At 36.2% G+C, this 15,669-nt stretch overlaps 1 protein-coding gene across 3 annotated transcripts in view; it reads right to left on the reverse strand.

Annotated features, from left to right (window-relative positions):
• The window catches only part of LOC138722050 (succinate--hydroxymethylglutarate CoA-transferase-like), a 342,380-nt gene that overhangs the window by 203,908 nt on the left and 122,803 nt on the right, over window positions 1-15,669 (reverse strand). For all 3 annotated transcript variants that reach the window (XM_069859772.1, XM_069859773.1, XM_069859774.1), the window contains exons 10-11: window positions 14,472-14,543; window positions 10,582-10,679 (exon numbers count right to left, since the gene is read on the reverse strand). In XM_069859772.1, the coding sequence (XP_069715873.1) occupies window positions 10,582-10,679; window positions 14,472-14,543 (170 nt within the window). The remainder of the gene's footprint in view (window positions 1-10,581; window positions 10,680-14,471; window positions 14,544-15,669) is intronic.

Below are 15,669 nucleotides of genomic sequence, written 5' to 3' on the forward strand. Positions count from 1 at the left end.
TCATTGACTAACGCTATAAAGCATTTTAGCACGTGCCAGCTGGAGCATTCATCACTGTAAACCTCGGCTGCTTAGCCAGACCCGTGTGTCAAATACAGAATAACGACTTTTCTAGTTTCAGGTGTAACACTTGTATTACCCATTATATAATAATTGTAGAACATTCTTTTTCTAGGTGGAATTGTAGAATCATAGAATAGTTTGAGTTGGAAGGGACCTTAAAGATAATCTAGTTCCAACCCCTCTGCCATGGGCAGGGACACCTCCTACTAGATCAGGCTGCCCAAGGCCCCATCCAGCGTGGCCTTGGAACACCTCCAGGGATGGGGCACCCACAGCTTCCTTGGGCAACCTGTGCCAATGCCTCACCACCCTCATCATGAAGATCCTCCTTATGTCTAGTCTAGATCTGCCCCTTTCCAGTTTATAGCCATCTTCCTCAGTGATTGCAGCCATTAGGAAAACATTATTTTAACCTAAAATATTATTTATATTTCTCTTCAGTACTCTCTTTTTGGCAACAATTCTCATAATCCATATAGTCTTACTATCTCTAGCCTTCTGTTTACTAAGGTCTGAGGCTCAGACTACTAAACAGTGTAAACAAGATTCACACAAAAAAAAAAAAATTCCCATCAGTTACTAGTGCTATTTATGCAAAACTACACTGATTCTCTTAGAGCAACTAAACCACTTCCTTCCTGAGATGCCTCATAACTCATGGCCCACTAACTCCCATTTATAAATTAAAAGTTTTTTACAGCTACTACTTTTTCTGACACCCCACCCTCCACTAGCGTCTCATTGCTAACAAAAGACAGCACATCTACAAGATGACTCTTAGACTCAGCATCACAACCTTGGTGCTGAAGATCATCACTAAGAAATTATTGTAATTCTTAACATTTGTATCATCATTCCCTTGATCTATCAGTAATTAATAAGCCCTGCTACATTATGGTCCTGGTACTTATTTTAAGAAATAGTTTGAAAAATATCCTCCTCTGTTTAGGAAAACAACTTTTAGATTTAAAGGACAGTCTGAAAATGAAGTCTTCTCAAGGGGAGTGTCAATCTATACCTGCATAATTAGTATACTACTTCCTGAAGTCATGGTAAATCCAATTAATTTTCAAGATACACAGTCTCCTTCAATAAAAGTGACTCAATATACAGTGAAGTGAATGCACGTTTTGCAAAATTCCTAATAAGTGTGTTCATTTCTGAAATCGTAGCTACTACTTAGATTTTTCTTTCCCATGTAAGAGACAAAAAAAAAACCCCACATAATTTTGTGGAAAACAAGTGATGTTCTGTTTTAAAAAAATACTTGTTTTGAATGGACCTGACAACTGTCTTAGTGTACTTATTAATTTATTTATTGATGGTTGGAAAGAATTCCTTAAAGCTTTTAACTCCATTGAAGATGTAAAATCCCATATTCTCCTTCAAACAAGACACACGGCATTTTCTCTAGAAATCGGAACTCTTGACCTAAACCTGATGTAGAATAGCTTCCTTTATTTGTAGTAAAAAGAGGCTGTTTAGAGCATATTGTTAAGCAAACTGTTTAAAAACAAGATGGAACATCACCACTGCCAATAAAGGTCTATTATTCAGACTTTGAGAGCAACCGCATGCAACTACTTGGTTTCACCTGTGTTTTATACATTGAAATATCTGTTGTGCAGCATTAAGGGAGAAATACTATTTCAAAATCTGATAAAAGATAAGATGTTGAATAAAAAAAATGGCCAAGTTTATCTTTCTGATATCAACTGCACAAGCTGCATAAGCTTTGAACTTTTAGGGTTTTCTGCTAGCCTGTATGTAACATTCTGTCCATTAAATATAATTTGTAATAGCACTTAAACTAATAAATACCAAAAGCTTTCCTTACAGCAAAGGGCTGATGGTTAGGTTGCTAGGTATCAACTAATACCATGCTTAGCAGTCCACAATACCAAGTAAAAAACTTCAATAAAAACTTCCAAAACAAGTAAAAGACTGAAATTCTCTCCTGAAAATGAAACTCTCTATCAGCAGGAATTTACAAGGCCTGGCCAATCCTTTTCCATTTAGCACTTTTTAAAAACATTTTTATATGCTTTGATACTGCCTTTTATAAATATCCCACTTAGTACATAATTTCCTCTTCTGAACTGAAAAATTTACAATATCATCTGCCATCTTTCAGTAGGGAAAAAAAGTAATTTTTATATACATAAAGTCACTGATGGAAACATATACAGGGCTAAACGATGGTCCACCTTCCAAACTCAAGGTACTAAAAAACATTCAAGACTACAGCATCTGAACTCTGAATCATGACACTTGCAAACGAATCTTTACCTGTCCTTGAAACCTCAATGAGTCTCAGTGACTACAGGAGAGCTCAACAATGTCATTCACACTATAGCTTCATTTATTTCCAGATTAAGCCCATTTCCCTCTAAAATACTCCATCTGCTAGATATAATCACATAAATGCCATTTAAGTTCTCTAAAATTGATTTGTAGAATCATTTTAAATCTGTAGCTTAGCCCTCTACAATTATTTCCAGTACCTTAGAAGTTCAGAAGAACTTACTTTTTACTGTATTAGTTTGCAGTATGAAGCTTGACTGCACTTGACTGTACAAGAAGGACGTGTACCACAGTGAAATACACACCCATTGCTAAGACCTTTAGTGCCAAGCCTGTACTAAGGCTTGCCTCACTCGAACAGGTAGTCATCTCTGTGATGTTTTATTTGTATTATTAGCAATACCCTAAGCCTCCTCTGCACTGAATTACACAGCACTCACAAAGCTACTGAAGTTGCAACATTGAAATGAGGAATCAGATTCCGAAACATTTAATACTAAAGACGTATCATGCTTTAAAGTGTTTTAAGAATAGAAAGTGTAACATATTCTGAACTAATTGAAATGGTATTTCATGGGATGAAATCCAATTAAAAATATTTATCTCAATTCACAAACCTAGCAGGCATCATTAAATAAAAGTTAAGTTTAAACTACACATTCAGTAAATTAATCAAAAAAATTACAGCATGACATTAGAAATAGCCTCCAAAAGTCCAAAAATTAAATATCAAATAAAAAGGGCTTACACCTTATCTCCTTACATAAATCTCAAGTGTAGTTTGCTTCTTAAAAAGCAAGGCCTAAATCCTCTTTTGCTTTCTAAACAAATCTCATTGAAGACAAAGGAGAATGGATCATTAATCGCAAAAAGAAAAAAAAAAGCATCTGCTTGACTTGCACAAATTGGATGAAATTATTTTAATGAGTTAAAGAAACATATTACATTTTAAAAGCCCTCAAATAAGTTTCTCAACCTGTTAATTATTCATCTATACTTGGTTGTTTTTTTAGCAAATATTTTATCTTTCAATGAACTGAAGACTTCCAAAGCACGAATGAACCCACTTTGTGTGCATTCTTTGCATACATCCCATTTTCCATGTTTCCTAGGAAACCTTCAATCTACATCATATGTGGAAAGGCATCCACATTTCTCTAATGGATAAAACCATCCAATTCCACACAAAGCAAGTTTAGAAGAACTAATGAAGTAAAATACTGCTCTCTTCTATAGGAAGCTTATGGCAATGAATTTAGAAAAGTTATTTGGACAGCTACCAAATACAGATGGAACAGCATCTAGGGTTAGTGATAACTTTTTACATGTGATCAATCACAAAAACCTTCTCTGTTCTTGCTAAAGTCTACAATACCATTCTAGTGTTCTCTAGCACAACCCAAGTTTGCATTATGTTTTTTCCATTGGTTTGTTCTATCAACAGTCTACTCATTTTCAAATATCTATGATATTTTCACACTTCACTACTAATCATCGCTCTAATGGTAGTTAATAAAATAGTCCATATAGTTTCTTACAGTAGCATCTATGGAAGACAATATACAAAATAAAAGTTATTAAATAAAATTGTTTTGAAAACTCAAATAATGGATCATTATACCTTAGTGTACAGTAAATATATAATTAAGAGTTTTCAAAATGAATGCTACAGTATTTACTCAATAGTCTGTAAGCATCTCTGTGTTAGTGTCTAATTAGTCTCCTCCTGATTACTGATTAATCACTCAGGAAACCACCTTAAAATCTTTGGGATTAACATGATTGTACTGACATATTTTTGTCAACTATTTGAAAAGATCTCATTTACAGTAGGTTATAAGATGTAGTGACATAGAGTACAGTCCTGATATGTCTAGAAAGTACAAATACTCCCTGAAACTTGTTTTAAATTTCTGCATTCGTTAAATAGTAGTATTTCTATTACAAACAGATAACATTAATAAACCTTCACCTTTATGTGCAGAATTTGTGATAGAGATGAATGGATATTCATGTTCCTTTATGAAGCCCTGCATGCTAACTGTTTTAAAACTATATATGATTTTTAAAGAATAGCATACCAGAGAGACAAAACACATCAGTACTGTAAAACATGTTTGTTATGGCTCCTGAGTAGTAAAATCCAACACGTTCCAGAACTAGGTTTTTTTGGATTCAGATGGTGCTAGACTATATACATTAGAAATGTACCACTTTTCCCAAGCCACCACCTGTCTTTCTCAAGTAAGCAAAAGGACTGTAACTTCTGTAGTTACGACAAAGGAAGTGGAAATTAACTGAAAATTGGTTAGATAAAAACACACCAATAAAATAACACTGAGAATAATGGTAAACTATATTGATTCTGTTGCTGTTCTTTTTTTAACTATGCAAGGGGAGTAGCTAACACGGGTCAGTTCAAAAACGCTCACCCAAAGGTCAATGAAAAGATATCCCTTGATTTCAGCAGCCTTGTAGCTAGTAACGTATGCCACCAGAAAAAAAAGATAGCAAGCTCAGGAAGGATTTTAAATTTCACACTTATACATGCAAATGCTTAGAGATTTAAGTGGTGAGAAAACAATACAAAAAATACACATTAGTTTACCTAGTCCAAAAATCAGATGAGACATCTTGGATCTCTCTCAGTTGCACATACAGAAGTCAAAATAAAAATAATAACAATATAAAACAAATCACGTTAAAGCAAACTGTAGTAGTTCAGTAGCTTGTGCCCACACAGCTCAACCACCTATACACTGATGACAGGGCAGATGATTAGGGAAAGTAAACCTCACTAGCTGAGCCACATCAAACTCACTTTTCTTTCAAATAGCAGATACCTGTCCCACTGTAGCAGTAAAGAACCAGGCAATCCCTGTAATGTTATCAACAGTGACTTCAGTCTGCAAGGCTCTTGTTTTAGAAAAAGAAATAGCAGTGATGGGGAGAAGATTTATAGAGACTGGTATATCTCAACAAGAGAGAATTAAATAGTACTTCTCACCAGGCAAATTAAACATTTAACAATACACTTTCCCCTTTAGGTGCCCTCATCTTCTGTTACTAGGTGGAAACAATTTAGTGATGATCTCATTAACTGAGGATCAGGTTCCTCTGTGCTTCCTTCCTGCTCATTCCTTTTCTCCTCACACTTACATATGCAATATGCAGCTGTGATGAATAGTCAAGAATAAGGGCTTTAAAATGTAAGTGCTAGGAATAGAAGTTGCACCCTGAACTGTTTTCAGCCCTAACAAGTCTACAATAATTTACTTGTAGCTGCAGGAGCACTAATCCTGATGAATTTAGGTGTTCTTCATTATGGGAGCTGCTTCACTTTAAAATCGAAAGCATGTTTATTATTCCCCTTACAGCAGCACTCATATAACCCTATATACTCTGTCCTGTTTACAGGTTATTTTTATGAAGTACCCTGGATTACACATTTAGCTGTATTGTCTTAAAATGTGTCTTACATTACTAAAGTGCAGGGTCAGGATTAACATGCAACTGTAATTGGAGAATTACAGTTCTTTGGAGTAATTTGAAGAAGGTGGTCAACAGATTAAGCCCCCTTCCCCTGACCAGCTTCTCTTGAAACTGGTATTATACCAGGTTTTGCACAGATGCATCTCAAATTACATGCACACACTACATATGTGTGTCTTGACATAAGTATGCACATATACACCTCTGTATGTATATATACATATATAAAAAAATAATCTACCTTGTTCTGAATACTACTCTGTTCCAGAGGAGGCAAAGATAAAAGTGGAAGGGAGGTGGGGGAGAACAGAGTAACAATTAAAACTTGGTTCTCATGGACAGAGGTACATCTAACTCAGGAACTAGAGGTTTCCACTGGTAACTTAAAAACCAGAGTGCTCTACAGGCTGTCAGTTCTCACATGAGCTGTGAGTCTCTGAGGCCTTTGTAGTAGCCATTGAACCTGACCTCCACCCAGGTAGGGTGATTTTAAATTTCACTCTTGGCACATACCCAAGAAAGGAAGGCATTTGGAGGCAATTTGCTTTTTTCAGAGTTCTGCTCAGTTTTCATTTGGGGAAAATGTCACCTAAATAAAGAAGAAGATAAAGAAGGCATCAAAACTTCCGGTTTTTGTAAAGCATACATAGTAGATGTGCAAATGTCAGCAGTGGCAGGAGAAAGAGGAAATAAGTAGCCGGGGGAGCAATAGGAAGCAGAGGAAGCTGATGGGGACAGAAGAAAAAAGGCATAGCAGGAAGAAGACCAGAGATGGGAAAGGGCTAACATCACCAGTAGGAAAGCAAGTACAAATTACTGCATAGGCCTATATTCTTCTACCTTGTAAATATCATTTGATCCAGTGGCCCTTGCAGCATTGTACTCGTTTCCCCATAGAAGATGGAACTGAAAAACACGCCCCCTCCCAAGGTGCCTGGACTGGTTTCTGCAATTCCCCCGATGTGAGAGCTGCACCTCTCCGGAGCAGCACACCACTCCAGTGTGGTCTACCTTCCAGTCCCTTTTATTGAGACCTTACAGTCTCTATGGATACATGAATTTATCCTGCCCAACCTGCTCTCCCGCTGTCTCTTTCATGTCTACACTACAGAGAAAGTTCAGATGTCATAAGAAGACAGAAATCCAAGGTGAAGAGCTAAGGACAGATGTGCTTCACTCTTCATTTCTGTTGGGTAAGCCAGAGGATGAGAAAATTCTTCCTGAAATGAATGTAGTGATTCACACCTCTTGGAGCTGTTGTTTCAAGCTACGTTTATGTCTCAAGCTATATTCATTTCCATCTTGTATTCTCACTCAGCTCAAGGCATCTGACTGTGATGAATAGGTCATTTCACACCTCCCTGAAACGTCTTTTGTTCAAAGGTCAATTTATTTTAAGTGCTATATAATCCCTATGCTTATCTAACTGCCTTGAAATCCTGCACAGTTACTGCAGGTGGTGAGTAGAATTATTGATCTAAATTAGAAGTCAAGTCAAAAATTCCCAAGATACAGACTTCAAAAAAAATACCAGCATTCCTTAACATTGACCAATTGTACCAATGTTTCCTTTGTGCATACATCTAGAATAAAACTGTGGCCAAAGAGTCTCAGTTGCGTAACATTTACCCTAGCAAATGAAAGGCATTGACTGTCACTTTGGTATTCAGAGTTCAGATGTTTTTAAAATTTTCAGCTGCACACACACAGCAAAATAAATGCTCAAGACTTTAGGGAGTTCCTGACCCTTTGAATAGGCCTGTACATCTTCTATTCCTAAATAAAACCTGGGAAATCCTTTTTCTTAAGAGGAGGACATTAAGAATCCTTCTTCCTGCACTTACTAAGTGCTCAGAAGTTAGACATTAATTGCAGTTACTCCACTTTGAAAATTATTAAAAATTTGAATACAAAAGGTAATTTGTAGCTCTGGAACTAGTTCAAAAGAGACAGGAAGAAGGGGATGGGTTAGACACATCAATAGAGGCCTAATGTAGGCCCTGGTGGGACCTTAGCTTAACAATATTATAAAAGCATCAATAGCTTGGAAAAAAAAGCTATGTATACACATACTATACAATAGCAGTGATTCATGCAGGCAACCGCAGAGCACCAAGTATCTGCCATACAAATGGTGCTTAAAATACCAACAACTTAGTGGAATGGGAAGGATGCATAACTGAAAATGGCAGCAAAAGAGGCTGGGGAAAGGGAAGGAAACACAACTCTTTGTTTCCTCTCATGTGCCACTGTAACTACTGTTGCGATGCCCAGACACAGACCATACCCATGAAACTTTTTACTGGCCGTATCAGGAGCAACACTCTCAGAGGACTCCACTACAGGACCATAATTCCCATTTATGTTTCCAAATATGTACAAAAGAGAAAGGACATTTAGGAACCACCAGATTCCTACACATAGATGCAATTTTTTACCTGCTTTTTACTGCTCAGCCTGGCGCACCAAACAATTTGCCGACTTTTTCCATTGCAACATGACTGGAAAAAAGCTGCTTTGCCTCAAGTTGTATGTAACCTGCCTGGCACAGCATCAAAACGAGACATAGATAAATAGCCTAACTAAATCATTAAAGGACTCTATGTTCTTTTTTGCCACACAAAGGAGGGGCTCATCTCAACAAAAGTAATGGTAGTAGAACTCATGTCAAAAAGATAACAACTCATCTAAGCTGTTCTAGTTCATGTCTCCATAAATTCACTGTGAGGTGGATAGCAGTGTACATACAGTGAGTGAATGGGAGGGTCTGCAGGTGTTTCTTTCCAACTAATGCACCTTAGGTTTATATTTTCCATATGCTGGAAGCTGCAATACTATCAAGCAATCAGTGACTTAATTAAGGTATTTTTGAGTGAAATTCTACCATTATTATTTTGTCATTTCCCTTCATTTCTCAAGGGTTGACATTTTTCAGCACTGAGCAACTATTCATTTAATTCGTTAAGTAACTTAAAAAATGAACCACATACAATTTTACAAGGAACTGTGCATTAGTGAATAAAAACAAAGTTACCATGGAATGGTAACTGTGAACATGTATTCAATCTCCATACAATGCCAAAAGTGTTTGTTATAGACTGTGATATAAAATTGAATGCCAGATGAATTCACAATAATATGACACAACAGGATACTATTGGAAATGCCTACTCCAAAAGTGCGTATACAGTCACATGCTTGCATATAAATTACATGGAAATTCAGCCTAGTTGATGCTAATAAAACAGAACGTAAACTCTGACAAAAAAGACATAAAGCAGTAACTGAAAGAGCAATGAGGTAATCTGATGAACTAATAGCTACAGATATAAAAACAAATTAGAATTCTGGCAATTCATTTGAAGAACAGCTGTTCCTTGAACCTTACCTTCTTATTCAGATATTGCCATAAAGAAACCACTGCTTTCAAAATTAACATAAGCAACGAGCTATTCGGTAATTCATCTGTGGATGGCAGAACAGCATTCTGATAAGATACTAGACTACATCATATAAATGCCATATTAAATGAAGTAATGCCATATTAAATGAAGTAATAAGTTGACATGAACTAACTTTGAAACTAAGACTAAGTGTCAAGGATGTAAGAGCTCAAAAGTAGGTCAAAAGGTAACTCTTCCCATTCAAAGACTTAAAACTTATAGGAAGAGCAGGTTCATCTGTGCTATCACAATACATTTGTTACAGGAAGGCAAGTAAAAGATGAGCTCCAAAAATTTGGCATAAACAGTCTTTAATGAAAGATGGTTCTCAATATCCAAAAAATGTGTGGGGTTGAGAGGAGGAGAGGTGTGCTACTGAAATTCTTTCCTCAGATGGAATGACAAGGGGAAGCATCTGACTTAATGCTCCTAAAATTAAAAAACAAATTGCCTGAATAATAATTGTTACATATTTGACGATAAAGATTTATACAGGCCAAGTGTCAAACCAATACTTTTACTTTTCTCAAATTATTGATAACAGTAGATATACTGCCTCTTCTGATCATCCCCCAAATTATTAAGTGTTCCTGAAGCCACCTTTGGGTAGCTTTACAAAGATCTGTTTTTTTCTTACGTTACATAAATTCATCATCCTCTCCATTAAACAGAAGAGCACTCCACAGAAATAAGGCCTTCTCAAACATAATGAGGAAGATAACTAAGCTATTTTAATCTCTCAAATATAAGGTTCCTGAGTTTCCTCTTAATTAATTTTTAAATAATGTAATAGGATAATTTCCACGCAGACTACTAAGCACATATCCTTTTGATTTCAAAACAATTTACTCGGGGAGAATTTGCGGCAAAAAGTACCACAATACAGAACTAGCAGTGAGGGAGTAGCATCAAATGGAACTCCCTTGGATACACCAAGTCTCAGTGAAAACTTTAAAATCACAGTCACAACAAAACATGCTCCAAGATTTTATTTCCAGGAGTTACATTCACCCAGGAAAGCAGAAAGAACCAGTTGTTACAATAAAATTCAAGTTAACTGTTAAAAATAAGTTAAAATGGTTTCTGAAAACTTAAATCTCTAGTTTGGCTTCTTGCTAGATTACTGTAATCAGTTATCAGCAAGTGTTCGCAGTACTTTTATTTTTTAAAAAAGCATTTCAAAAGAGTAAAGTAAAATTTTCACATGATGAGAGATGTTTATACATGAGGATTTGCATTAATAGACTAAATGCTACTTCTTCACTTATTATTAACTTACCGAGATGACAATATGTCAATAAGCTCTTTTCTGTTCTGGACTCTGAGATTATTAGTTTTGTATCTGGAATCCTTACTAACTTCAGGCAAATTCAGGATCTAAGTAGAAATAAATGTGAGTAAGAAAAGTGCTCGGCAGGAGGTGTATATATATAGCTAAGCAATTCATTACCCATTGAAGATAGCTTTCCAAAAATCCCTACTTCTCAATAACCTTTTAATATAGATTAGGAAATAAGAAAGTAAGTAAAGTCTTCCAGTTAATGTTACATAACACGTACAGAAAAGAACAGAAATTAAACTGAAGATTTGAATCTCAGTTGAGTAGCCTTCACCATTAGCTACGATAAATTCTTACTGTACAACAATAAAAAGTTTGTAAGTTATTATCATGAGGCTGAAGAGATCTGTGGGATTATCCTGCACTATGTAATGTAGGACGCACTTCATGCCTGATACTGAGAAAATGTATGTCCAAGAATATTTCTACTTCAGTAATTTCCATTCAAAAAGTAAAAAACAAATGAAAAGGTTGTTTTCTATCGAAATGTCATGGGTTTTCTTTATGATTTCTTCCAAAAGAATTAATAAAGAAAATTGGTGGTATAATCTTACTTTCATCAAGGAAAGGAAAATATATATTTTATGTGTAATTCCACCCGGCACATTAAAAATTTAATCATCATGCAAAGACAATGTGAATTATACTATAAAGGGAATTAAATGTGGAGAATGAGTCTTAGAATTTTGTAGAGGCATTTATGAGACAGAGTAGCCATGTGGACAATCAATGCTTACTATGTAATTTATCTATTCATGCCACAATGTATTTCTATAGAATATAAACAAACAGAATGAGTTGTGCCTTCCAAATTTATTTAAAAAATATCCCTGTAACATCAGCTACAGAGGAAGGCAGAATAGAAGCTTACAAAGATAGAGGCTGTCATGTATTCTTCATGTATTTCTAGTCACTAACACTCACTCAAGATCAATTTTACTTATGATGAGACTTGTAACAACTCCAAACTTGCTACATTGTTTTACAGGGCTATTTCCAAAATGGCTTACCAAAAAAAAAAAAAAAAAATAGTACTGGCTCAAATCTGAAGTCCTTGTAGCACATTATCCTATCCCTGCCTAGTGCGGAGTGCTGATGCTTGGGAAGAGCTTAAGAACAGGGCCATTACACATTCAAATTTCTGCCATCTTTAGATTTCTGAGTTGAAGCTGTTTTACATATATTTAGTGATCCTCAATGGATTTTTGGTTTACTAACATATTCAGTCACTCCTTGAATCCATATGTACCACCACATGTTAAGTGATACAGAGACTGCTGAAAATGTCTCTGATATTTGCCTCAAACATAAAATTCTGCTAACTTCTCTGAGACTGGTTCAGACCAAGGCCACTTTCATTTAGTGATTCCTCACTTTGCTGGAGTGAATAACTATATGGTTTCCCTTCCAAGTGAATAGCTGATGATGACTTACAACCATTGACAAAATAGGTATTCTTTCAACCAATACTTAGAGATATTCAAAACAGAGTCACCTCTGATATAGCTGTCACCTTGAGTGACAAAATTAAGCATGGAAACCAAGGCAACATTAAGTTATGTTAGAATAATAACTGTATTAAAAAACTTTTCCACAGATTTTTATCTGCAAGGTAACATAAAACATCAATATACCATCTTCCTCCAACATAATTCAGAGCATATTTTCCTTTCCATCTATGTTTACACAACTCAGTTCATGCAAACCATAACAGAGCACAATCTAGCTTTGGAAAATATTCTTTTTTTTCCTGTCTGGAAGTTTAACAATAATATTGGTACTCCCTTAAAGTTATCTCCTCTTTTTAATACTTCTATTTTTGAGTTACAAATTATTACTTTAGTGAAAAAAATCATAAACTTGTTCAAAGTAAGTGGTAGTGAATACTTACTTCTGAGAGCTTACAAAACCAAGAAATTAATCAGAAAACTGTTTCCATTTGATGAGTTAAACGAAAAATGATCATATGGAGTTGCTGACTCTACCATTTTAATTAATGTTCCTGACTTTAGCTTTAATTTAATGTCCATCTGTTGTAAAGCTGCATGTCTATATATGTCCTTCTCAATTTTTCTGTGACTAACAAAGGCACATTCGAGTAGTTATTCAGTAGCATGCCATTCATCTTTCTGCATCATGATGCCAGTGTTATTTTCTTTATACTGTGACCACCGGAATGAAATTGCTGTTTTCTGTTTCTATGCCTCCTTCAATATCTCTGAGTGTTGGCCCCTAACACCAACAAACCTGTTTATACTCTCCTTTGCTGTATACAAAAGCTCAGTCTTCTGAAGACTCCTGCTCAGTATTCCTATTTAGACCAAAACAGCCACACATTAGGATGTGCTTTTGTAACAGCTGATCGCTACCAAATGCACTTCAGCCAGCAGAGTTATAAAGCTTTTCTCAATTATTCAAATCTCCAAAGAAGCCACAGATAGTTATCATTGATTTTGAAAATATCACAGAGAATTATTCCCGGTTCTTTTTCTTTCTGCTTGCCTGAAAAGATATGGTTGAAGCAGAATGTTTGCAATTGTTTACAGCTTGGGCCAGCTGTTACATCTCTAGAGTGTATTATCTTCAGGGCAACAGCTTCCATACAGCCCGTATTTTTAGCACCAACTCATCTGAGAAAGGTTCTCTAATAACAATTCCAATGTTTGAATTAGTGGTCTCTCTGTTTAGTAAAGGCTCACTAGGGTGTTATGGACCTTCCTGTACCAAAGTCCTTTTCCTTTATTGGTTTTCCCACATCACAGTGTTTTACGTTCCAGATCACCTTCGACTTAACACAGAGCATACTTCTAATGGGTTTCACAGCATTCCACTGACTTCCATATCATTCCTTGTCTGGGCAATTTAATAGTCCAAATCCACACCTACAATAACTCAGTAAGGGTAAAGAGACTGTTATTTTTAAATACAAACGATAATCAGTTTACAGAAAGACCTAACCGTTATTCAAAACTTGAATTAATTTTTCTGGTTTTTTAATCTCTTTGAAATATGAACAATTATCATTTTTCCATGTTCTGTACATTCTACTTTCAATTTCATAAATACCAGAACACCTTTATAAGGATGAAACAAAAAAAATCAACCTGTAGACCAGGGCAAATATTCATCTCACTTAGTTTTGAAGAAAAGAGTATGTGAAAAATCCACAACTATTTTACAATTTTCCAAGCCACCCTCTATTGAAAGAGAATCAGCAGAGTCGTGTTCCTTCAGTTCAAAATACCAGATTTGGAACACAGTATGCTTGTTTTAAGATTCATCCTTCAATGTCATATCTCTGCCCCACTCCAAAATCAGCCCACAGTTATGTAATATTACTTTTCTTAGAAGTCCACTAGTTTCTCTGTAAGTATAGACCATAGTTGTGTTTGGAAAGGACTATGCAGTCAGCTACTGATTAAGGTGGCACAAGAACCATCCGTCCTTTCTCTTTGCTTTGTTAATAGCTGTGCCTGTGTATTTGAGGGAGAAACAGTGTCACATTTCTTCTTGAAAAAGGCACCAGTGTGAATTCCATGACATTCACCATTCCAGAATTGGAAGGCTGTTAGCTTGTTCATTTTTCAGCTGCACAGACTTCAAAAGAGGTTCAGCACTCACAAGCCTGGAAATTGGGGTGTTCTGAATACAGAGGCAAAGCACAGAACCCATATCAGTCCCCTAAACTACCAGCCAAGATCTCAAGGTTAGAATTTATACTCGTTATTTATTTTCACAAGAAGGGGAATTAAGAAGCAATCAGCAATTATTTTCCTAGTCAGAATGGAAACTATTACACACATCTGTACTGTCGCCTAACACAACGTTACCTTACACACAGTGACAAACTGCTGATCATTTCCAGCTCCCACCACGATGTAGCCATCCTTGGTCTTAAAAGCCTGGAAGAACAAAAGGAGGTGCTAAGCTCTAACAAAACTATAAAATATTAGCACATCTTTGAAGTGAAAACTTTGTAAATAATGTTCAAATTACTTCCTTAAACATTTCCATTCAGTTCCAAGCTCTAGTCTCATACAAGTGCCTCAAAGTCATCTACAAGCACACCCTTCTTCCAGAGTTTGCCTAGAGTTGAGAATTATCTCTATCAATAGTTTGTTTGATGAAAATCTGTCTTGAGGCATCCTGAAACTTTTCACATGTGTCCCACATTCATAGGGACTGAGAAAGATTTACCAGGATAATTGGCATTTGACTTCAGTGCAAGAGGCCAGCACAGGCTGGTGCACTAATGGTGAGAAGGCCTTGTGATACTTTCTGGCAGAGAGGGAAACTCATCTTCCATTCTCAGAAATCAATTTTTGTTATAAGCTATCATAGAACCATAGAATAGTTTGGCTTGGAAGGGACCTTAAAGATCATCTAGTTCCAAACTCCCTGCCATGGGCAGGGACATCCCACTAGATCAGGCTGCTCAAGACGCCATTCAACCTGGCCTTGAACACCTCCAGGGATGGGGCATCCACAACTTCCCAGGAGAACCTGTTCCAGTGTCTCACCACTCTCATGGTGAAGAAATACTTCCTAATGTCTAGTCTAAATCTGCCCCTCTCCAGCTTATACCCATTGCCCCTCCTCCTATCACCACAATGAATAGTCCCTCTCCAGATTTCCAGTAGGCCCCTTTCAGATTGCTTATAAGATCTCCTTGGAGCTTTCTCTTCTCCAGGCTGAACAAGCCCAACTCTCTCAGCCTGTCCTCGTATGAAAGGTGCTCCAGCCCTCGGATCATTCTTGTAGCCCTCCTCTAGACCCGTTCCAACAGTTCCATATCCTTCTTATGCTGCGGATTCCTGATCTAATGGTATGAATTTTTACTATAAATTTTTGGTAAAATAAGACACAAATGTAAGTAATCATGTGGGAAAGCTTCAGTAATAAAAATCTTCTCATTCTACTGTGACCTATTCTTCTTCACAAACAGGAATATGTTATTTCAACTTGCATTTTTTCATACAGATACAATTGTACACACACTAAGACTCTTTTTACCATCTGTTGTAGTCA

The sequence above is a fragment of the Phaenicophaeus curvirostris genome, chromosome 6 (assembly GCF_032191515.1).
Source record: "Phaenicophaeus curvirostris isolate KB17595 chromosome 6, BPBGC_Pcur_1.0, whole genome shotgun sequence".
NCBI classification, from domain to species: Eukaryota; Metazoa; Chordata; class Aves; order Cuculiformes; family Cuculidae; genus Phaenicophaeus; species Phaenicophaeus curvirostris.